The sequence below is a fragment of the Melospiza georgiana genome, chromosome 12 (genome assembly GCF_028018845.1).
Source record: "Melospiza georgiana isolate bMelGeo1 chromosome 12, bMelGeo1.pri, whole genome shotgun sequence".
In the NCBI taxonomy this organism is placed as follows: Eukaryota; Metazoa; Chordata; class Aves; order Passeriformes; family Passerellidae; genus Melospiza; species Melospiza georgiana.
The window spans coordinates 12,476,376-12,498,906 of record NC_080441.1 but is presented as its reverse complement, the minus strand read 5'-3'; the positions used below and the strand labels follow the sequence as shown (position 1 = coordinate 12,498,906).

At 45.2% G+C, this 22,531-nt stretch overlaps 1 protein-coding gene across 1 annotated transcript in view; it reads left to right on the top strand.

Moving 5' to 3' along the window:
* The window catches only part of MAMLD1 (mastermind like domain containing 1), an 81,663-nt gene extending 59,132 nt beyond the window's left edge, over window positions 1-22,531 (top strand). The window contains exons 3-5 of the mRNA XM_058032534.1: window positions 18,617-18,763; window positions 20,003-20,084; window positions 20,373-22,531. Of these exons, the coding sequence (XP_057888517.1) occupies window positions 18,617-18,763; window positions 20,003-20,084; window positions 20,373-21,382 (1,239 nt within the window). The 3' untranslated portion in view covers window positions 21,383-22,531. The remainder of the gene's footprint in view (window positions 1-18,616; window positions 18,764-20,002; window positions 20,085-20,372) is intronic.

Here is a 22,531-nt window from a genome sequence, read left to right as displayed (position 1 = left end):
TACTACCCTGGAATATCAGTACTATGTATCCCTGTCATAAACAAATCAATTGCTCTTAGTGCTTAATTACTCAGGGCTTTTGAAAGCTTCTCTTGGCATAATAAATATGTTTAATATTTCCTTCACTCTGTGGCATTAAGAATAAACAGTTTCAGCGCTGGGTTGAAGGGTAGTTTACAGGACACTCGTGCTCGGGCAGTCTGTTTTCTCTCCCGGTTGCTCTGCAGGCTGTGTTTAAGCAATGAATGAGCAATCATATCAGCATTATTTTTTGTTTCGTACCACCCCCTTTTTCTCCTCTTTTGCCGCTCAGTCAGCACACTTTCTGCAGTGGCATTTTCGTTTTCTACACGGAATTGTGTTTCTCAGCATAGCTGCATGATGAGTGTGAGCCGCTGTTTTCTCCCTGCCCTCCCCTCCCCAGAGATGCCCTGTGACTTCTTCTAATAGTCCATTAATCGCCGTGGCTCAAAATTCAGTCTGATCAAAGGAGCAGAACGAGGTTGAAAAGTGCAGATTCTAGCAATTGACTTGACTGTTTAGATTCCCTGCTGAGCTCATTTAGAGCTGGAATTAGGCTGTTCCTGCTGTATCTTTCGTCCTTGGCTCGGCGCTAGCGCGCTGCGCTGCCTCGCCCAGCCCGGAGCCAGCGAGCATCCCTCCCTGGCCAGCACAGCCCCACAACCTCGGCTTGCCTTCATGAAAATATCCCTGCTCACATTTATTTAGTTACCTGACTGCAGGAAAAGTGCAGAACCAGGTCGCTGAAGGAGTAAATCTTGGTGGTTCTGGTTTTAGTGTAAGCATCGAGTTTCTGTCTCTTGAAAATCTTTGCTATGGTTGCGGTGAATGATACGAGTGGGAAAGCAAGAATTAAAACAAAATGTAAACGGGAAATTTGTAAACAAGGTGAAGTTTCTTGTAAAAGTTTTCTTTACACGGTAATGAGTCACTTCAGGAATATAGTTGGTGTTAATGCCTATTTATACATGCAGTTAGAAACTGGTGCTGTTTTCTCTCATTAATAGTCTTGTTTTTCTTGTTTGCTTAAGGCAAAAATGCAGACTGCCCATACCTGTGGTGTTTGCTGCAGATTAACATCTGCTTTTGCAATTCTTACACATCTCAAATTCCTGCTGATGTAACTGGGAGTACAAGCTCTCCAGGAACAGTGTTGGACTCTTGATGTCATTATTTGTGATTCTGCAGTTACCCAAAGTGTGCTAATATCTCTCAAATAGAGGTAGAGTCATTTGACATATAAGTTCTTATCTCATTAAGGTGAATTATTGTTACTGAAATGTGAATGGTGTTCTATTATCAGAGAATATTATGTGTATAATGGTTTAAGAGCACCTAAGGTCAGCAAGAACAGAGAAATGCTGATAACATCACCACAGACTGTGTGATGGTTCTGAAATGTGAGTAAATCTTTAACTGAAAAAGGTAGACATTTCAGTGTTTTCTCATAGTTTGGGCCTTGGATCAAAATCCCCAACATTTATTTATGTTTTATTTTACTTTTTTTAAAAGAAATTAGAAATTACTACTTAATAAGAACTTCTTCATAAGAAAAAATGTTGGCATTGAGGGGGGATATATACTGATCTGTTTTGTGCCCAGTCCAGAGTCTGAGCTTTTTCCTAGATAGTTGGCATATATATCTATATGTCTATGAATTATATTTTTAGAAAGAACTGTGGTCTTCATGAGGGACCTGATGTGTTATAAGTTTAGTAAGGAACTCCTGTTTTCAGTGGGTTGCTCCATTCTAGGTTGGCACAATATATAAAGTTAATGTGCTTTAGCTTATGAAGAGCTAAATAATAATCCTCAAATTTCATCCTTTATAAAGCATTTATCAGAATAGTGGGCTAAAATATTGCTTTCTCTATGATTTTTTTTTCCACTTATGATAATAGTATTGACAAACTTCATAAGATGAAATGCTGTCTGGCAGCATTTAAAATACACATTTTGCATATTTCTGTCTTGATCAAGACAGGGGGAAGGTATGTACCTGCTGCCTAGATTACTGTCAAATATAACTGAAAGTAGAGTTGAATTGTACTCTGTTCTCCTAATAGACCCTGTTTGCTCCTCTGACTGGGTACTAAAAGGCTTTTATTGCCCTACTTCACTAACATTTTCCAAATAAAACATTTTTTTCCAGTTTCTGAAGAAATAGCAGAACAAGTACCACCTTAGACAGGCTGGAAGGAGTCCTGTGCTTGGGATTATATACCAAAACAGTTGGCCAGAATAAGGAATTAAAGTAATCCCTGACATTAGGAACATGAAAATGAGATGACCTTCTGTACATGTGAGTTTCTAACCCAGCTGCACCACAGGCTCCCCTCCATCACTGTTTCTCCACACCTTTACTGGGCAGAAAACAAAAGCCCAGCCATTCAGCTGGGAAACTGGAACACATGCTTGCAAATGTTACAGCCTTTAAATGCATTGTATTTTTAACAGTAGTTCGTGATTGGAATGACAGGAAGGAAATGAGCAGAAAACATCCTATTCTATCTCTATATAAAATCTTGCTTGTGAAAGATACAGTTACCACAATAATGATGGGATGCCAATTGATTCATTGTGCTGGGAGACAAGTGCTGAGCCAGAGAGCCAGCGGGGTCATTTTCTTGCTCTAGCTCCTCTTTGGTTGTTTGCTGAGGAAGGGCAGGAGAGGGTTATAAAGCTGCTGCCACTACATTCAATTCATGTTTTTCTCAGAAGAGAAGAGACACCACCAGCCAAGATCTCTTTCCTTTGGAAATTGTGGCTGGGAAGGGCCCCTTTGGCTCCTCAGACAAAGTGGGCAGTCAGACAGCCCCTTTCCTGAATCCCAGGCAGGCACCAGACGGCTGAAGGAAGAGAGGCACCAGGCTGAATTAGATTGCCTCCTGCTTTGGACAGTACGGCAGGGAGGCAGGCTTAATTGCTTTGCAGCTGTTCATTTTTTCCCCTTCTCCCTCCCCTGCCTCCTCTCCCTCCTCCCAGCTGACTCTGGAGGCAGCCCCTGGAAACCTCCCCAACTTGGGGGTAGAGTATCAGAGGTTTGTGGACTCATTTTTATCAGTCTTTACGCTCTTTACTCAAATCTAGCAGCAAATGGGAGCAGAAAGTAAAGTACTGAGGAAAAATTGGTGTAACCTGGTGGTTTGTTGTTGTTTTCCTGGGTTAGTTGGTGCCCTGGTTTCTGGAAGCTGCTGGGACAGGGGCAGGGCAGCAGCAGGCAGGTGGCTTGGGTAGCACTGGTATCAGGAGAGGCAGCAGGGTGTCATCACCAGCAGGGCCTGGCATCCTGTCTGGGCAGACAAACCGGGAGAGCCTTCCAAGGAGCCCCCTGTGATGTGGCACTCCCTGCAGCAGGATTTATGAGACATTTGGGGTTTGCTGCTGCTCCTTTCACAGAGCTCTCCCTGCCAGGCAGTGTGACTGTCAGCTGGGGCTGCTTTGGTGATGGTGAAGGAGCATCAACACCAAAATGGTCCTGCCATGACTGTTCAAGGCAAAGTTTTTGAACCTTGGAGAGCACACAGAGTTCTCCAGCCTTCAAAAACTGTTCAGGCCAGACTTGCAGATTTGCATGTGTCTCATAATCCCAAACTGTCTGAACCTCATGTTTGTTAAGGAAACAAAGTTTGTTTCCTTAATTGCTCTCACTGCCGGATTTAAAAATTTAAAAGGTGTTTCCATGCTGGAGCAATGAGGCTTGGGCAGCACTGTGCTCACCTGCTCTGCAGAGAGGGGCTCTGCTCTCACTACTCAGCCAGCCTTCCCAGCTCTGTTCACCTCCAGCAGCAATGTCAAGCTAACCCAATTTTTCAGCTGGTATTGAGTGCCACAGGCAAGTTTCAGAGATGTCTCTTTAATTCCTGCACTTGTAGAATTTTGTGAATATTTTCCCTCCAGTTCTACTGACTAATGCAGTCCAGGGAGTGGAGGCAGGAGAGAACATGAAGACTGTAACCCAGGCCTAATTTACTTACCTGGTAAAGGCAGTTGTCAGTAAGCCCTTCACCTCTCTGCCCACAAAGATAGTACCCCCTGTGAGACTGTCTGGCCTCCCAGGTGTAAATATAGCATCAGTAGTGCTTGACTGTCCTAGCCAAGGCAGCTCCTGTGCTGGGATGCCCTGTGTGGGTGACAGCATTCCACTGGGAAATGCTGCTGAGCCCACAGCCCAGTGCAGGGCACTCAGCTCTTTGTTGTTGGGGGCACAGGCTGTTGTGGCACACTCATCTCTGGACCTGTTTGCTGCTTATTTTTTATGATATCCTTAAGAGCCTAAACCAGAACTTGAGTTGAGCACCAGCGTAGGGTTTTGACACATTTCTTTCAAGGCACAGAGCTGTAATGGGGATCACTGCTCAGTGCCACCGGGGAGACTGAGGGCGTCATTCCTGGAAAGGGAGGGTAGCTACGAGACGCTTCAGTGCTCAGAGAGATTTGTGTCTGTGAGAAAAGGATTTAGAAATAAGTTACAGTAGTAAGTAGCAGTGACTTTTCTTTTTCCCCTAATCTGTTCAACATGCAGCTCTGATAGCTCTGCCAGCTAGATTTGAATTGAAACTGGCTCCACAAGGTACAAAGGCTCTCGAGCCTCATTGCTGGGACCGGAAATCCATTGTGGCTCCTGATTAGTGCTGGTGAAATCGGAAACCTTTCTTGGGGCAGATAATGATCTCACAAATGAAAATATAACCTGTTCATCCTGAATTTTAACAGGATAGTTATGCAACTCCAGGCCAAATCCAGGATGTGTCTTATCTGTGCACCCCTTGGTCAGAAAAGGGAAGGGTGGGTTTGGACCCCTGCAGTACCCTCTCCTCAGAGCTCCCCTGCTGAATGCCAGTCCTGTGGCCAGAGGCAGCAGAGGGGTGATGGGGTGAGACTGAGTAAAGAAATTGGGGCTCCCATGTTGGGACCACCCGTCTGAACTTCTTGGCTGAAGATTGGGCCTCTGTTTAATGTTCCTCCCCATGACAGTCACCACTGTCAAAAGACAGGTGGTCTGGCTGGGGCTATCCATGCTTTTGCAGTCCCATAATAATCCCTTTAATTATGGGTAACAATAGGTTCTGTTTTTTCCTATGTTAATAACAAGTTCCAGGGTATAAATAACTCTGCAATTAAAACACCTAACGATTTACCATTTAACACCTATGCAGGCTGCTGGAGGAGCCTTGGCTGTGCAAGGAAATTTTTTCTCCTGCCCTGAATATTTTATAATTGTTCTACAAAGAGCACATGGATGCTCCCGTCATTAAGAAATGCCAACCAAGGTACATTGTGGCACCAGGGAGCAGAGAACAAATAGCTAGGGCTGTGCTGCAGCTGGAGGGAGCACTCCTTTCAGACCTGCAGCCCTGGTTTGTTTGACTAGTTCTGTATATTGACCTTTGTTGTTTAAGAAAAACACAAACAAACAGTATGGCTTTCTTATAGGCCCCATTAACTCCTTCAGAGGCTTTGTGGTGCCTGTTGATGAGAGCAGCAGACGTGTGGCTGTGTACTGCAGCCTCGAACACCTCTGGTGTTTGCTGTCCTTGGGTGTGTGCAGAGACAACCTGCCCGGCCCCTCCTTTGTGCCTGTGGAAGAGGCAGTCTGTATGTAAATACATGGAAATAGGCCCGGTCACAATTGCCAAGGAGATGGGGGTGATGGGGAGAGGGAAACTCAGCTCAGCTCTCCGAGGAGAGGCAGAGTCCCGAGTGTCACTTCCGAGCCCGCCCGTGATGGGCTTGATGTGGAGCCTGCGAACGGAGCTGCTTAAACATAGCAGTGTGCCTAAAAATGTAAAAATAAAAGCAGTGCTATTTTAAGCCTCGAGAATGAGGGGTTATAAATAGCCCAAGTGGTGTGTTACTCCTGGCTGGGTGTGTCGGTCCTGGAACATCAGCACAGCTGTCACTTCCCTTTGAAGCGGCTTGTCGCTAATGACCGCGGCCGGGAGCCTCCTCCTCCTTCCCTGTTCCCCGATAAGCACAGGGCGCTGATAAGGTGCTCGGGGCACTGATAAGGCTCTCCAGGCCGGGTCCATCACACCAGCCCTCAAGCACAGCCGAATGGGAGCTGTGGAGCTCCTGGGGGAAGGCAGTGCTGGCCCAGTGCAGCTGAGGGGGTTCTGCTGAGAACAAGCTGGGGCTGCTGAACCCCGAAAAAAGGCAAAACAGGTGTGTGGATAAACACTGGTTTGGGCCTCGTGAGCTGTGGATTTAGAGCTCTCTGTGTCAGTCTTGCTCTGTGCTTGATTGGGATACATCTTTCTGCTCCCATCAGACTTCTCCTGTGGCCAGTGGAGGAAAAGATGTTTTGAGAGTAATTTCAGTTCACCTTAATGTGCACCTCCAAGGTGAGGTGGGCAGGCTGCAGTGAGGAGAGCCTGGAAAACACACCAAGGCTTGCCCTTGCCTGCCTGTGTTCCAATCTGTGGAGGCAACAGCAGCTGTGGTGATCCAATACATAAAGTAAATTAAGTTGAAAGTCACACAGGTACCTTAAATAGCTGACTTTTTACTTTCTGACTTTCAAAAATGGTTTTAGTTTCTGTCTGTTATTGCAGTGTGGTGGCTGGAAAGAAGCACCTTTGATGCTGTGTTCCACTGCCTCCATACTGCAGTGAGAGGCAGGGGGACAGGCTCTTTCTTGGAGGCTGTTTCCAAGAGGAATTCTGGCTGACTCTTGCACCAAGTAATGATATGTTTATTTGCAATATATGGAGCCAGGAGCCGTCTCTGGGTGATAGGGATCTGGAGACTAGTAAACAAGAAAAGGCAAGGTTGGAACTCAAACTGTAAGAAGAGTTGTTTGGGTCTAAAGAAAGCAACTATAAACCAAATAATGATGATGTTCTAAAAGGTCTGGAGTGGTGTGTGTCAGGACAAGGTGCAAATGTATCTGCCAAGCCCCTGCACTGATAGGATGCTAAAATCTGGGTTATTCTCAGAGGGAGCTGTGAGCAGCTTGTACCCAGAAGGCAAAGCAAAGGGAGCTTGTGGGCCATTTCTTCTTTTCATAACAAATAGAAATGGGCCAGGAATCTCTCCTGGTGTAGCTGAGTCTTCCCCAAAGAGGGGGAGCTTATTTCATGTTCCTGCACTGGAGGAAAGCTGGCGAATAGGCATCAGTAAAAGAGGCAAAACACCCTGATGTCTGAAGGTTTCCAGGAGCTCATGCTGAATTCCTACTCAGTAGCCTGCTTGTAACACATATACCTCTGTTCTGATGGGATGCTCCACTAGCACAGGCACCAAGCCATTGGTGAGAGAAAAGATTATTTCCATCAAAAAATGAACAGGAACAATAGCAGTGACAAATAAAGATCTTACAGGTTCAAACCTGATAAGCTGACAGCTCCATTTCCAAAGCTAGATGTTTTCAACTAACCACCAAGAAACAGTATTTTAGTAATCTGCTGACTGTGGTGGACCATGTGCATTCTCCACACTACTGACAGTCAGGGAGCTTCTGGGGGTCCTGAACAGGATCTGAAAAGCTGCAGTTAAGTGCCAGGCCAAAGATGAAAGCCTTTTTCTGAAAGTGAAGTTGTTAGCTCAGTCTGAGAGCAGAGACTTCTCCCATGGCTCTGTGTGGTCAGAGCTGCTCCTGGAGGGCAGTGGAAGGACTGATTTAATGCTCCTTGTCTCCTTGCTTTTATGCTGAACTCTAAATCATGCCTGCGTTTGGCGGCAGCTTAGCAGTGAGTGCAGCACAGAGCCTGAGACCCCTCGGGTGCCACAAGCACCCAGATCTCCTCTGCCCTGGCCTGGGGGATGTTTGCAGCTGAGGTCTGTGGCTCTGTGAGGATGCACAACACACACGGACACAGACAGACACAGACACAGACACACACACCTCCCCCCGTTACGGTATGAAGAAGCTCAGCTTGCTTTTTATTGCCTCTCCCCACTCCCCCCTTCTTCTTTTCTATAATCATTGCAAAACAGGAACAAATGAGTGTGTCACTTTAAACCATGAAACCACTTAGTCCATAAAGACAGATTTGGCGTCTTTGTGCTGCAGTGACAGGCCAGCGTCGCTCCATAGTGATCCCACTGTTCTCCTCGGCCCCGCACCCCCCTGCCCTCCCCACCCCCTCCCAGATTTGCTCCGTGTTTGCCTGCCTCTGTTTTTGTGGTTGGTAACCAGCAGAAGAATGGAATGGATTTAATGATTTGTTGGCTGCGGTGCTGGCATGATTAAGTCAATAAAGCTGCAAGCTGAAAACAGTGTAGTTACAGTATATGACTTTAACCTTGTTAATGCATGTTTACGTCCCCCTGCCCAATGTATGGCTGTATATTGCATAAAGAAGATCTGACCAATCTTTAACCCATTAAATAATTCATAAAGTGAGAGCAGACATCAGCTACTTGCAGAGCGGATCAGTAACCATGGGGTCAGCAATAACTTTGGCTCCCTGGACCATATCCAGCATGTTTAAACTCTGGTGATGTCACCAGGCAAGCTTCTAAGCTTAATCATTTGGATGGGAACAAAGGGAAGTTAACTGTTGACATGCAGTGTCTCTGCAGAAGAGACACGTGCAGTGCTCTGCAGCATCCCAGCCTGGCAGGGAGCGTGGCTGGGCTCCAGCTCTGAGCCTCTTGTTGATGTCCCTCTGTCCCCCTTTCCTTACAGCAAAAGTGTGGCTGGCCACATGTTCAAGGCACGTGCTTCCTAAACTCCTTTTAGATCAAGTGACAGAGACACCAGAATCCCACAGAATTTCAGGGAAATATTGGCTGATGTGACAAGATGGTATTTGGAGGCACTTGGAAGGTTTTCTCATCATGGGTGAATTTTGAATGAAAAACATCTGCAATGGAAATGACACAGAGGGACACGTAATGCAGATAGAACAGGGTGAAGACAGGGATGTGTGAGAGGATGTGGAGTTAAACTGGACCATTCTCCCTGCATTAAAAGTTGTCATAATAAAGTATCAAGCAGGACTTGCAGGAAGATCCCAAGATTTTCACAGGAAACTACCTCAGCCAGTCTCTTATTTTTGTAAAGACAAAACATAGGGCTGACTTGTCCTGGCACTGAGCTCTCCTCACACAGCTTCCAACTGGGCACTGAGGGATTCTCCAGTCCATTTGCCATGTCCAAAGCTGCTGCATGCAGAGTTTTTTGAGGACTTCAGGGGCAGATCATGGGGCATGGGCTGTGCAGCCAGGTTAGGGGCCCTGGGGACCATCACAGCTCTGTGTAGTTTAGTGTTGTTCTGAGATGCAGCCAGCTGTGGCCAGACCTGGAGGAGAGGTGCAGAGAGGAGAACATGGCAATGACTTGTATGTGGAGTGAAACAGGAAAAGCTCTTCCACCTCTCACTGGTGAGCAACAAGGAAAGCAGCTCTGCCAGGTCTGTGGGGTCATGACACCAGGGCAAGGGAGAGGCAGGTTTCAGATGTAAACCCTCACATTGCCTCAGGAAATTTCCCTCATTCTTTCTGGGAGGAACTTTAATTCCTTTTGGAGGGAAACTGAGACAGGGAGTAATGAAGTTGTTTGCCCATAGTCAGTGAAGAATCTCTGTATGACAGAACTGGAAACTGGACCTGGTTAAGTAAGCCCAAGTCCATGGGAACGGCTCTTGTTCTCTGACTCAGTAAAGAGGCAAAGGCTTTAGAGGCTTGGGAATTCACCTGTAATGATCCCAGCTCCCACTTCTCCTTCTGACAAATTGCATGCTTACACTCTCATGAGCTCACCCCAGCTGTGTGTCCAAAGGGACACTTGTGTGGCTGAACTCCTCGGAGCCTTGCATGCACAGCACAGAGCCAGGGGTGTTTGCAAACAGACCCCAGTTTCTCCATGTCCCCATGGCTAGGGCTGCTGGGGCTGTTAGAGGCACCAGGTAAAAGCTCTCACGTGGTTATTTGTGAGGCAGATGGCTGCATACAGCAAAGCATATCTCAGAATCCACCACATCCGCTCAGTAATGCATTTTCCAGTGCCAAAAGATAGGCACCTTGTGTTGGAGATTAGAGCAGGACCTTCAGTCTGCTGTTGCCAGCATCTGCAGGCAGAAATCGGGGACGAGGCTGACCCCCAGAGCTAATGCTGATTATTCTCAGTCACTCAGTTACTCCCTGTTTCTTTTTGGTGGTTCTTTTGATGATTCTCAATTTAATTTACCCTGCCTTTTTGTTTTGTTTTGTTTTGTTTTCTGGGTTTGGTTTTTGCTGTAATCCAGAACAGCAGCCTGCTTCAGAGAAGGTGCTCCAGAATTTATGGCAAGTCATATCTGATCTGTGTAGGAATTCCATGTTCAGTTTTCTTTGTTTTTAGCTTGGAACATTGTGCAATGCGCCTGAAAATCTTTCTTTACCGGTCTGTTGATTTCGATTAATGAACCCACATACACCTAGTGATGTTTTATTATCACTCACCTATCATATGGTGTTATAGCAGCTGGTAATTTTTGTGCATTGACTGCATTTTCTTTTCTGCTTGATAGAAAACAGAGTTGCTCCAAGCATATGATAATGCTGAATGGGGGGATCCCAACTTCTGACCCATAGCTAATATCCTGCAAGTCACATGGAGCTACCGGGGATTCTTGAGCTGGAGCTCGAAATGCCTGTGTTATCAGCAAATAAACACCATTAATTGCTTCTAATATGACATGCAGTGGTTAAATGACAAGATCCTTATTAATATGTGTGTATATCAACCTTTCAGTGTGGGTGAGGGGGAGTATGAAGTGGTAAAATTATTTAAAATTAGTAGGGAGTATTTACAGGAAGACATAAAGAACTGTCAGTTGAGGAAAGCAGAATTTTATGTTCTTGTTCTGGATGACCTTGCTCCAAGGACAAATCAGAGCTTTATGAAATGAAGCTGCAGATGGCTAGTCTCAACTCTGTAATAATGAAATGACACAAGAAAAAAATGAGACATCTAACAGTTTGTAAATACAATCTGAATGGAAAGGGAGAAAAGGGATATTTAAGGGGGAGACTGAGTTGACTTGGTTACAACAGTTCAGCTTCAGGTGTTTTAATAATACTTTCCATCTAAAAACGTAATGGAATTGCTCCTTGTTCCCCATACTCAAGGTCACCTTAACACATTTTTCATTTTTAACATGTCAATATCTTGGTTTTAAAAATTTGATCAGGAGAACTACCTAGTCACAGCCTTCCTTGTATCCATTATTTTAGCATATTATTGATTACTGCCTTTTGTTTTGTCAGTTACGGTGATTTTTGACACCTGATTTTTGACACGTGGCAGAGGATCTGATGAAACCCTTTTTAGGTGTTGAACTAGTTTCATGTGTTAGGAAAGAGTAAGGGTGTGAGAAGTTTAAAACTGAAAAAGTGATGTGATACTTTGTGCCAGAACTTGCTTTGTTTGTGCAGTTACATGAGAAATCAGGAGTAATTATGCTGGGTTTTGCACATGGGGAGGTTTTCACGCAAAGGGCTTCTCAGAAGCCCTTAGAGAGCCACCTACTACTGAAAGTGAAGAAGACTTGGGCATCTGCCTCTGCAAAATGATCCTTTGCATGACAAGGAAAAAGAAATTAATGGAAATGTTAACTTGGAGAAAGCAGGGGATTTTCAAAATCTCAGTGATCCAGACCCCCTCACTGCAATTCACAGAGCTTTTCAGAAATGGGCAGGTAGAGAACTGATTTATCCCGTTAGCTCAAGATTTTCTGACTTTCACTTTGCTGGTGTGAAATCTTCTGTATTTCTTTTATCAGATCTCTCTGCTCTCCCTAATACATAAATTTACCAGCCAGTCATTGCCCTCCCCTGCAGCAGCTTCTGCTGGGTGTTGAGCTCACTTGACTCCTTTGGAATCTCATTGACACCTCTGAGAGCATGACTTGACATAACACAAGGATTGCTCGAGTCAAACCACTTTAGAAGACACAAGATATTGTAGTTTGTCATCACAGCTAGCACAACCTTGCAGAGACAGGCAGGACTACCAGCTGAAATTAGGTGAGATAAGTACAGTTTTAGATTATCTCATTCAATTTATAGGCAAGCTGCCCTCCATGGGAACAAGAGCGTGGTGTCAAGGGTTGGAGAATCATGGCAGCTGTACAACCCAATATCAATATATGTTCTGTGCAGAGAATTCAGTTTTGGATTGTGACTATGTGTTACACAGAGAGGTTTGCCTTGCATTCGGGATGGTGGATCAAAGGCTACACTCACCATGGCCTGGGAGTTTATCTGGGCCAAAGGAGCTACTTTCAAGGGAGCTGCTGTTGCTGGAATCTTGATCACACCTCTCTACAAGCACTGCAGTCCCTGGAAGGTTGTGTCTGTCTGTTACACACCAGCTCCTCCATTCTCAAGCTCTTATCTGCTCCCAAAGCTGTTTCCCATGTTCCTTATTACTAGATTGATAACACCAATGATTTCCACATGCCTGCTAAAGGATGTATTTTTGTCTAAGAGAAAAATCCCATTGCAATAATTCATTCTGGATTTTCTGTCTTTTGGTTGCTCTGGTTGCTGTTGCTCTTTAAGGTCATGTTTTGATGGATGAAACCAACTCTGACAATATTGGTAAAGTCTTTGCACAACAGCTTTATCTAATTCAATTAATTTTTTTTAAGAGAGGAAGTTGAGTCAGTTTCCATCATATTAGAATTTTGAGTCCATTTTAAAAGCACTTTGGATACTTTGATGGAATTTTGTTTTGTTTTGAACTGCATGAAGTATAAGAACAACTACAGGGAAATTGGTGTTTCAGCTGCTTTGCTTGAAGGCAGGAGGAAGATCCTGATAAAATTGCTAGCCAGGTGTGGTGATCTTGTCACTGCTCCTAGCAAGGAAGGAGGACTGCCTTTCAAGGAAACTGTACATGCTCATGCTGTATGAAAAGAACAAAAATCTTGGAAGATTGTTTTTTAACCAAACCATATACCCACGGATCACTTACAGTCTTCAAACAAAGCCTTTTCCTGACTGACAGCCCCCAAGATAAGCTTAGAAACTTGAGTCTGGCAGTATTTCACATGCTTGTGTATCAAGTAAATGGTTGAAAGATGGGTAAAAAAAGCCCAGATCCACCAAACTGCACAGTTTGTTTTATCAATGTTCATACATTGTGCTAAAGCAAACACGCAAACAAACAGAAAGCTTTGGAGCATTTCTGAACTGAAAGGCTGTTTTATCTTGAAGAGCATCTCTGAATTGTGAGCAGAATGGAGGGGAAAAAAAGGCAGAAAACTTTCAAAGAGCACATGGAGAGTTTTGTTAATGGCAAGGAGCAGAGGCAAGAAGCACAGGTAGCCCCAGAGTTCTGCATGGAGCAAATGACAGTGGCACCTCACAGACATCACACTCTTGGGAGGCTGACATGATCCTTTTGACAAACTGACCCTGGATTTTGTTTGCTTTATTTGTATGCATAGGTCACTATCTTAGTATCTAAGTGCATTAACAGCTGTGAAGGCCATGAGCCTTCTTTGGAAAGGTGGCATCAAGGTTTCCTGTGGCTATGCACAAAGTCTCCACACACCAGGAGTCTACTTGTGGCTTCTCTGTCATTCTAAGTCATGAAACTTAAAACCATGAATTTGGGCGAGACGGCTTTAATACTGCTGGTGTTTAATTGCTTAGTCTGTAGTGTTTGCAGTGTGGTTGTGCCTGGGGTCTCAGTCCTGGGCTTCAGAATTAAGTGTTGCCCAAGCTTGAAGTCCCCACCAAAGAGATGCAGCACAGCTCCTGGATGAAAGAGGGGCAGGTGGGAGTGCAGAGAAATGCAGGGACATTAGTTTGAAACTAGTATTTGCATTTTCTCAGCAGAGTACAGAACTCCCTGTTTGTAACAGATGTTCTAAAAATACAGAACAAAACTTGGTTTGTGAAACTTCACCCCACCCCCAGGGAATAGCTGTCCCTGCCACGAGCACGGATCACCCACGGGTCCCCAGCCCAGGAGCCAGGGCCTTAGAGCAGGTCAGGAGTGGCTCTGCTCAAGTCCTGTAGCCATGGTTTTCTGGTTGCTTCTTGTGTTTCTTATTTACTATGTGATATCATGATATTTACTTCAAACTAAGTTACCTTTGGTTGCCAGAAAAACCCAAACCTGGTGGAAAAAGCAGTTTGTCCCATTCATGTACATGGAGCAAACATCCACCCTGGGTGCCCCATTTTCTTAAGTCTTTTGTTTTTATGCTGTGGCCCATCTCAACAGCCCTTCTGGTTTAAGCTCTGAAATCACTGGATTCAGCTGGATGCCCCATTGGAAGTAGAGGGATTATTTCTCAAATTAGCAGCATCTTTTGAAATGGAATAAACTTTTAAAATTCAAGTACTAGAGGTATTTTAAATGAGCCCTTTTTCTGTTCCTCCACTACTGCTAATGCTTTCAGTTAGGAAGTGCAGCTCTTCCCCAACTCTGCAAATATCTACTGAAATTTGCAGTGCTGCTTGCTTCTCTCTCAGTAACCTTGCTGTGACCTGGTTATCTATTAGAACCACAAAGAATTCAGTCTCTAATTAGTCCATCTGTTAACTATTCAAATTCATGACTTAGTTTTATTGTCTGAGCCTTTAACATAATGCTGAATGGTCTCACCTGGCAGCTTATTTCTTACAAAGCAAATGTGCCTTTCAGAGAGCCATTTTGGTGCAGATAACTGTCTTTTCAGCATTGGACAAATGAGACTGTCTAGCAGCCTGCAGTCCCCTTCCTGCCCTCACTGAAAAAAAATTGTACATCTCCAATAGCTCTGGGCTTAAGTCAATACAGTTTAACATGTACAATTTCTTTGTTATATTCTTTGGAGTTACACCGTAAGAGCAGATGGGAAAGTTAATAATGACAAATGAGTTTACTCATTTTCACATAGTATTTTCACATAGTCCTAAAAACAATGAATGCTCTTTATTAAAGATTAGAGGGTTTTTTACATACTTACCAAAGAGTGATTACAGCTCTGGTTCAGCTCCTCAGAAAGTCTTGCTTTTAAATTCTTTTTTGGACTGTTTGTTAATGAGGATTCGGAGGAATTAGGGGCCATAAATTTACTCATTCTTGCTTAAGTGAAGCCACAAAGTGATTACTGGATATATCACTAAGTATTGAGGACTGAAGTTTATCAGCCACATTCACACAGAACTGTTCATCTCCACACTTATTTGCTGCAGCTGTGCAATTTCTGCATAGTCAAATGATGGGGCTTGAGCTTGTCAGTGGATTTTTGGAAGGATGTAGATTAATAAATGTCCATGGCAGGGCTCAGTGGCACTGTGTGCACACTTTCCATCCAGCAGTGCCTCAGTGGCTGTTGGAGCAGCCCCGGCTGGCCCCAGCTGGGTGCGGTGAGCGCGGATTTGCCATGGAGCCCAGTGGGGCGGCCAAGGGCACTGGTGCCACTGGTGCCACTGGTGCCACTGGTGCCACTGGTGCCACTGGTGTCACTGAGGGAGCCATGGCCTTCGCAGAGGCACTCAGTGCCTCAACACTGACAGGAGCATTGTGCATTCCTGCAAGCCTGGGGACCGACTCTTTTCTGCCCGCTGTTGGAACTAGTGCATGAGACACTAAGTCAGAACTGTGAGGTTTTCCCCAAGGCCTTTCTGAGCAGAAATTGCCCCACTGGGGAGCCTGGGGAGTGCTGCAGGAGCTCTGGACCTGCTGTGACACTTTGCCTGGCAACAGGAACACGTACTCAAACTCACTCTCCAGTTCCAGGTCTGTGTGGTGTGCCATTTAGTTAGGGATTCTGCTCATTTTAATATGACTTTTGAGAGGGGAAAACAGAGAAAAAAACATGATATCTACATACAATTTTTTTTTTTTAAGTCAAAGAGTCAGAACCTCCCATAGCTCTCTCCACCCTCCAGTGTAAGGCACAGCTCAGCCACACAGACCCTTGGGTGGGAACATCCACTCCAACATTCCCAGCTTTGGCAGCAGAATCCTCCTCTCTTTGCTGTCTTCCTGGATTTATAATGGGATAAAACCAAACTACAGACGAGTTAAGATTGTGGCTGCTTTGACTTGGTTTTACTAGGAGAAGGAAAGTGATTTTTCTTGGGAAGTGATGAAAAGGAAAAATGTTTAAAGTTCATTAACCTTTGGTACAGATTGCAGTGTCCTTTAGACTACACCATAGCTATTCTTAGTCATGACGTGCGAGTGGTTATTTTTTATTGTACAGGAATACAGTAGTTCCCACTAGTGGTGAAAAGAGAGAATTTTTTTTTTCCTTTTCCTTTCTGTTTTTCTTTTTTGTCTTAACCTAAACGTGAACTTGTACAAGTCAGGATTTCTAACTCACTCTTTGGCTTCTCAGCTATGCTAGTTTGTCCTAATTTCCCCAAAAGCAAACTGCATATCTCTAGATTGTTTCTTTACTGGCTAATTAAGTGTTATACAACTTTGCTCTGAAAAACTCAGCAACCCATTCAGTGTATTTGCAAATGAACTTTGCTGATTGTCATTATTGCTATAGGGTGCCTGCAGAAAATCCCATATAATTAAGCAGTTGTACCGCCACAGCACAAGAGCTGCAATTAGTAATGTGATTTACACGTCTTTACCATTAATAATATGGAAACATCAACATTATTTTCTTGATGATGTTTAGGAGAAATTAGAATGAGGTGGACATGATTAGGAAAAGAGACTTTTATGTTATGACTTGTTAATGCAATAGCCCAGAGCAAGACATCAGAATGATTGTCCTTGCACTAAAACTCCTTTGCTTCAGTAAGCACAGACCCTCTGTGCACCACAAGACAAGTTTGGAGGAAATTGGATAGATGGCAGGGATTTTGGTGGTATGAACATTTCAGCGTCTTTCATGTGCAGAGTACACAAACTGAATCTCTCCACTTTCAAATATTCCCCCAGAGGCAATCTGCATTATTCAAAGCTTAACTGTGGTTGCAGAATCCTGTCTGACATGAAAGCAGACTGCGAGCTTAAAATGAACTTTCATATTTACATCTGTAGTAAATCATATTTACTTTTTCATCCCCTCCTCTTTTTCTGTGGGAGAGATGGAGTCAAATGGGTAGGAGGGAAGGGGGAGGAGGAGAGATGTCCAGCAGAACTGTAAGCAAAGCACCAGTAATAAAATCTAGTCTTACGAGACTGCCCATGAATAGGAATGATAATGAGAGCAGTGATGAGCTGCAGGTTTGTGTCTTTTAGTAAATTATCTAGCAGGCATTTACATTTCATCAATTGTGCTTTTGCATAATAGACCAAAGTGCTACAACAAAAGGAGGCACCATAAAAATGAGTAATTTCAGTGACCTTCTTGGTAATCCCTGTTAGAAAGAATGTCTTGGAAGGAGTTGGATGATTCCTCATGGTGAAGCCTCTGTGGAAAGGTGCCCCAGGCTCAAGGAGCTTTCCTGGTGACAAATGCCTTTCAAGGCTTCCTTCTGGCCCCTCTGAAACATGGCTCGTATCCTGTTTTCTCCATCTGAGCATGCTTCTAATTGTCAGATGTCAGAAGGCAACAACCATTTTCTTCTTGCTTATCTCCTGATAACATTGATTCTCAAACAAAGGATGTGGGCTTCCACTCTGAAAACAAAGGAAGCATGGCCCAGCTAAGGATGCTGGATATAATATACATACTTCTCCCTTCCAATAATAACAATACATCATAAATAATGTAGAAGCTGGATGTGAAAACAGAGAACGGGGAATGAGCTGGTGTTGCTGTTCCTGGGTACAGCACTCACAGGATCTTGTCCTTAGCAAGGCCTTGACTTCTTCCCTCATTTTCTCTTGTATTTCCCTGAATACCTGCCAGCTCCTAAGATGTTTAGAATTCAGTATTTTTTAAATTCTTTTTCCATTTTGGGTTGTGTCTTCACCATGTTCTGGTGAGTTATTTTTCTCTCCTCCCCATCGTACTCTTTCTTTGGAGGCAAAAGCTCAGCTGTCAAAGTCAATTTGGATCTTTCACTGAGGACTTAGAAAGAGGCTGGTTTGTGCCAGGCAGGAGCAGGGCTCACTGCATTTATTTCTGATTTGTGCCTAGGCATGACCTGACCCTGCATTTTTGTATGTTCTTCTCTCCTTTCACAGTGACCTCTTCTTGTTCATCTGATCTTGAAACCCACAAGAACCACTTTAATCCCAGGCCCACATCTTCTTTATCTCTCTGGATCCTGGATCTGATGGCACCCTTTCCATTCCTTTGCCTTTAGTTTAGTCTTTCCCTGTAGGTTTTTCCTCGACATTCACATGCTAAATCCTACCCTGATTCAACTTTCCTTTCCTTCTGTCTTTCAGTATAACAGTTGGAGAAGTTGTGAGAGATGTGATGCTTTACTCCCACCCCTTCTGCCAGCCAGGCAGCCCTGTGTCTGCAGCTCTGGTAGTGAATGGGTCCTCATGGCCTTGGGCAACACACAAGGAATTTTAGTTTAACCTTTAGCTTCTCTCACTTCTTCTTGTGCTGATCCTTAGAAATCAGAGCACTCCCCCACCTCTCATTGTCCCCGCTGGAGCACACAGGGCCATGTGAGTCCATGAGGTGCTTTGGCCTTGGGACAACTGAAAACTGAAGAGAGGGCATCAGTAGAGAGGATAAGGGCTTCTGTTATTACCTCCCTGATGAGATTAATTTCCTTTTTTTCTCTTTGCTGGCAGGATCAAAGCCCTGGCATCGTTGCCAGGTTGCAGGAGCCGGGCTCCATCCCGAGCGGCGGCTCCGTGCCGGCAGCGGCCACGGTCAATGGGTACACGATGAGGAACCATCTCCTGAAGCAGCAGATCATGAAACGGCAGCTGATGCAGGTACAGGGGGAATGGCCCTGGGGGCTGCTGTGCTCTCACCTCACTGGGAGGGACAGGACTAACTGGAATGAGGAAATCATCAGTCAGCAAACACTAAGGGTGACTCTGGAATTGCTAGGCTGAGTCAGACTAGGCTGTGGTGAGTCTAGCAAGAAGCCAAGAGAGGCCAAGGCCAAGTGCTGCTCTGCCAGATCTGAGTGCAGATCTGCCCCCTCATATACAAGGGAAGGATTTGGTCACCTCCATATCCCTGATGTCATTTTTGGTCAGGCACAGATTTGGGAAGGAAGATGCAGAGAAGGGAGGCTTGGAAAGTGAATCAGCCCCAGAGAGATGTTCTCCATGCTTGCCTTTCTCTCTGGTTCCCTGGGGATTTAGCAGAGCAGATGTTTGTCCAGGACTTGACTGGTCTCTCCAGCAACAGAAGCCCCTGTAGGAGGTTTGCCACAGGCTGTGTGAGGAAGCTGGGATGGGGAAATCCCACAAATTAATTGGGTCTGACCATGTGCCTCTGAATGTGCTACTGGATTTGGGTCAAGGAGGCTCATTTCTGTGGATGGGAAATGAGATGAGAAGTAGCTCAAAAACCCTCAATGAAGTCCTGAGCTGCTCCTTGATCAGACTCCCTTTCAAACCCAACTCTACCTCCCTGCCATCACTTGGCTTTAACTTTTTCTGGGCCTCTCTAAGACAGGGGGAGCTCCACCATCCCCAGAGAGCTCCCCAGGTCACAGCTGCTGCCCACAGCAGGGATGTGAGTGCAGTGCTGGCTGCTGGGGCTGAATGGTGGGATACTCAAATCAGTCACCTGGACTAGCCCAGCAATGCCTTGCTCAGGGAGTACCTGCTGTGGATCCCTGGCTCCTGTGTTCTGGTTACAAGTGGCAAAAAGCACTCAAGGGGATGGTGCACCAGAGCTTCCAGCAGCAGCACACTTGACTCATAAGCTGGTGAACACAGGAGTCTCCGTGTTTGTCCAGCTCCCCTTTGGCTGCCTGCACAGCATCTGCTGAAGGTTGCAGTTCCCAGTGCTGGGCTGGCATCAGGACACCTCTGCAAAAAGGGGAATGTGAGAAATTAAAATTCACTCTGGAATGAACTGTCTGGGCTGAGTCTCATTGGAGGGGGGTAAAGGGTGTATGGAGAAGTTGTTAATGACAGTGGCTACACTTCAAGCATCTGCTGCTCTTTTGGTTGTTAAGAGACTGTAACTTCACTATTACTCCTCTTGTTTTCCAGGAAAAGCAGAGACAAAACATGCTGGGAGTAACATCTGAACAGAGGAGCTTGTTTGCAGCTCAGCAGATAAACCAGTTTCAAGGTAAGGAAGGATATTACCAGAAAATGGTCTGAAAATCCTTGAGGTGCCAAGACCTGGTATCTGGTTAAATAGAGACACTTAATGATTCTCTGCCCTGAATTAAAAGTATTTTGCATTTTATCACATATTGTGAGATTCCCATTTCCTTATGGCTCCATAGAACTCTGTTACAAAGAACACAAAGAGAAGCCCCCATGACATGAAAGAAAGAGCAGCAGTTTTTAAGGCTTTAGCCATGTTTCCAGGGTGAATCCATGCTCACCAGCTAACGTGTCTCTTTGTCCACAGCCGTGCAGCAGCCCATCCCTGCTGACTGCAACCAGGTGCTTCCCGCTCCTCCGCCCAACCACCGCATGCTGCCGTCAAACCCAGCCATGCTCCAGAGCACCCTGGGCTCTGGCATGGCCTCAGCGCCCGCCAGCCAGAGCAGCGGGACCATGGTGATGATGCCACACAACCCTGGCAAGCAGCAGGGGATTTTCCCACCTAATTCTGACTTTAACATCCCGCTGCGGCCCAGCCAGAACTCGCTAGGCATGACCTCGGGGTGCCAAACTGGTCACAGCCACTCCTCTGTGAGGCCGGGAATGCCCATGGGAGGCTTCAGTTCTGGCTCCTTAGCAAATCACTCTGCAGCACAGCAGCACCTGAGGCAGCCGAGCATGCCAAGAATCCCCAACGTCTACCCCAACTCATCAGCCCAGATGTGGACACCCACTACTGTGCCAAGAATGCCAAATCAAAGCCAAATGGATACCAGCATGCAGCAGTTTTCTGGGAACACGGTGTTCTCCAAACAGGGCGTGAGGCCGAGCACACCGGGGCAGGCGTTCTCCCAGCAGGCTGTGGTGCCGCCAAACCAGATCGCTCCTGGCATCCAGGTCAGGCAGATGCAGAAACTGAGCATGGGACAGTCTGGCCAGGGCTTGAGCTCAATGAGTAATCAGAACTTGAGACACAATTTAACCAGGGGACCGTTGCCAGCAATGAATGTTATGAAATCGTTGCCCCAAGGAGTGTCCAGTTTTAATCCTGCCCCGGGGCTGGGCCCGCCCAGCTACCCCTCCACGGGCCAGCCCGACGCCTTCAGCAGGATGAGCAGCGCTGCTGAGCTGCCCCAGTACGACTTTGTGTCCCAGCACAGCAATTCCATCATGCCTGCCAACTGCAGCGACACCGACTTCCTCGACTCCCTCATGAAGAACAGCAGCAGCAGCAACGACGAGGAGTGGTTGAACAATCTGACAATGATAGATGACATTTTGGGACAGCATGCTCAAAGCTCTGGACACGTTTAGCTCGGAGAGAAGCAGCCTCGTTGTAAATAACACACGTATGGCTTTGAGCAGAACAGACAACCCGTGAAAGCCACTGCCTCGTTCAATACAGAGGAAATGGACTCAGCCAATTCTTTGCTTGCATCAAAGTTTAATATTGGCAGTTTTTCAGATGACTGTATATATTTGAATATTTTGTAAATTATGTTTTCCTAAACCTTAAATGTAGAAGTATTTATACTTCTTTGCTGGACTCTTTGTAAATAAATCTATAGCATAACTTTTGGTTTTATTATAGGGATTTCATTATACCTTGTTATAAATATGCAAATAATATTGTTAGTTTCAGTAATACTGTGTATTACAGCATAAAATACTTATGTTTTTGACATAACTTAACACATGATCTAGGGGTGTAATTGCAACCAGACTAAGCAGAAATCAAATGTGGCATTTATTCTCCCATATCAAGAGGAAAGATTGAAAAGTTGCATTAAAAAAAAGTAAAAACCCTAAAGGGAGCTGCTGATTCCCTCATCACTTGGTCTTGTAGACCAAGCCTGGTGCACAGGTCCCATCCAGGCACCCAGTGCATTCAGGGATCTGCTTGCAGAGATGCATTTGCCAGATCCTGGGCATGTTCTCAGCTTGACACACCCCAGTGGGTCACTGTCCTGCAGGGAGTGTGTGCTGGTGCCCTTCAGTGCTGGGGCTGTGTGCCTGGGGTCGCAGGCTCAGCGTGGTGTGGCCCATGGTGGCCAGCCTGGACAGGCACTGCCCAGTTCCAGCCACTGAACCCCTCAGCAAAAAGGTAGCTCTGGTTTGTGCACCTCTACCATGTATATTTGTAGTGTACAGGTGATTTGTTCCTGGTTTTAAGGCTTTTCATAATTTCTGTTTTAATGTAAGACTTTTTTCAGGGGAAAAGTCTACAAACATTAATAGTTAATTTTTGATGTTTTTCTGTCAGCTACTATTGTCCTCTGTATATTTAAGAGTCTGTTTATAAAAGATTCGCTGTACTGTAAACTTCTTAAAATGTTCATACTTTGTGTAATCATATTTTAATAGTCACGTCATACTTCGCAATACATTTGTAATATAACGTCAGCTTCAAGCACAGAATGTTTTTTTCTTCATACCATAATAAACTGCCAGGGGAAAATTGCA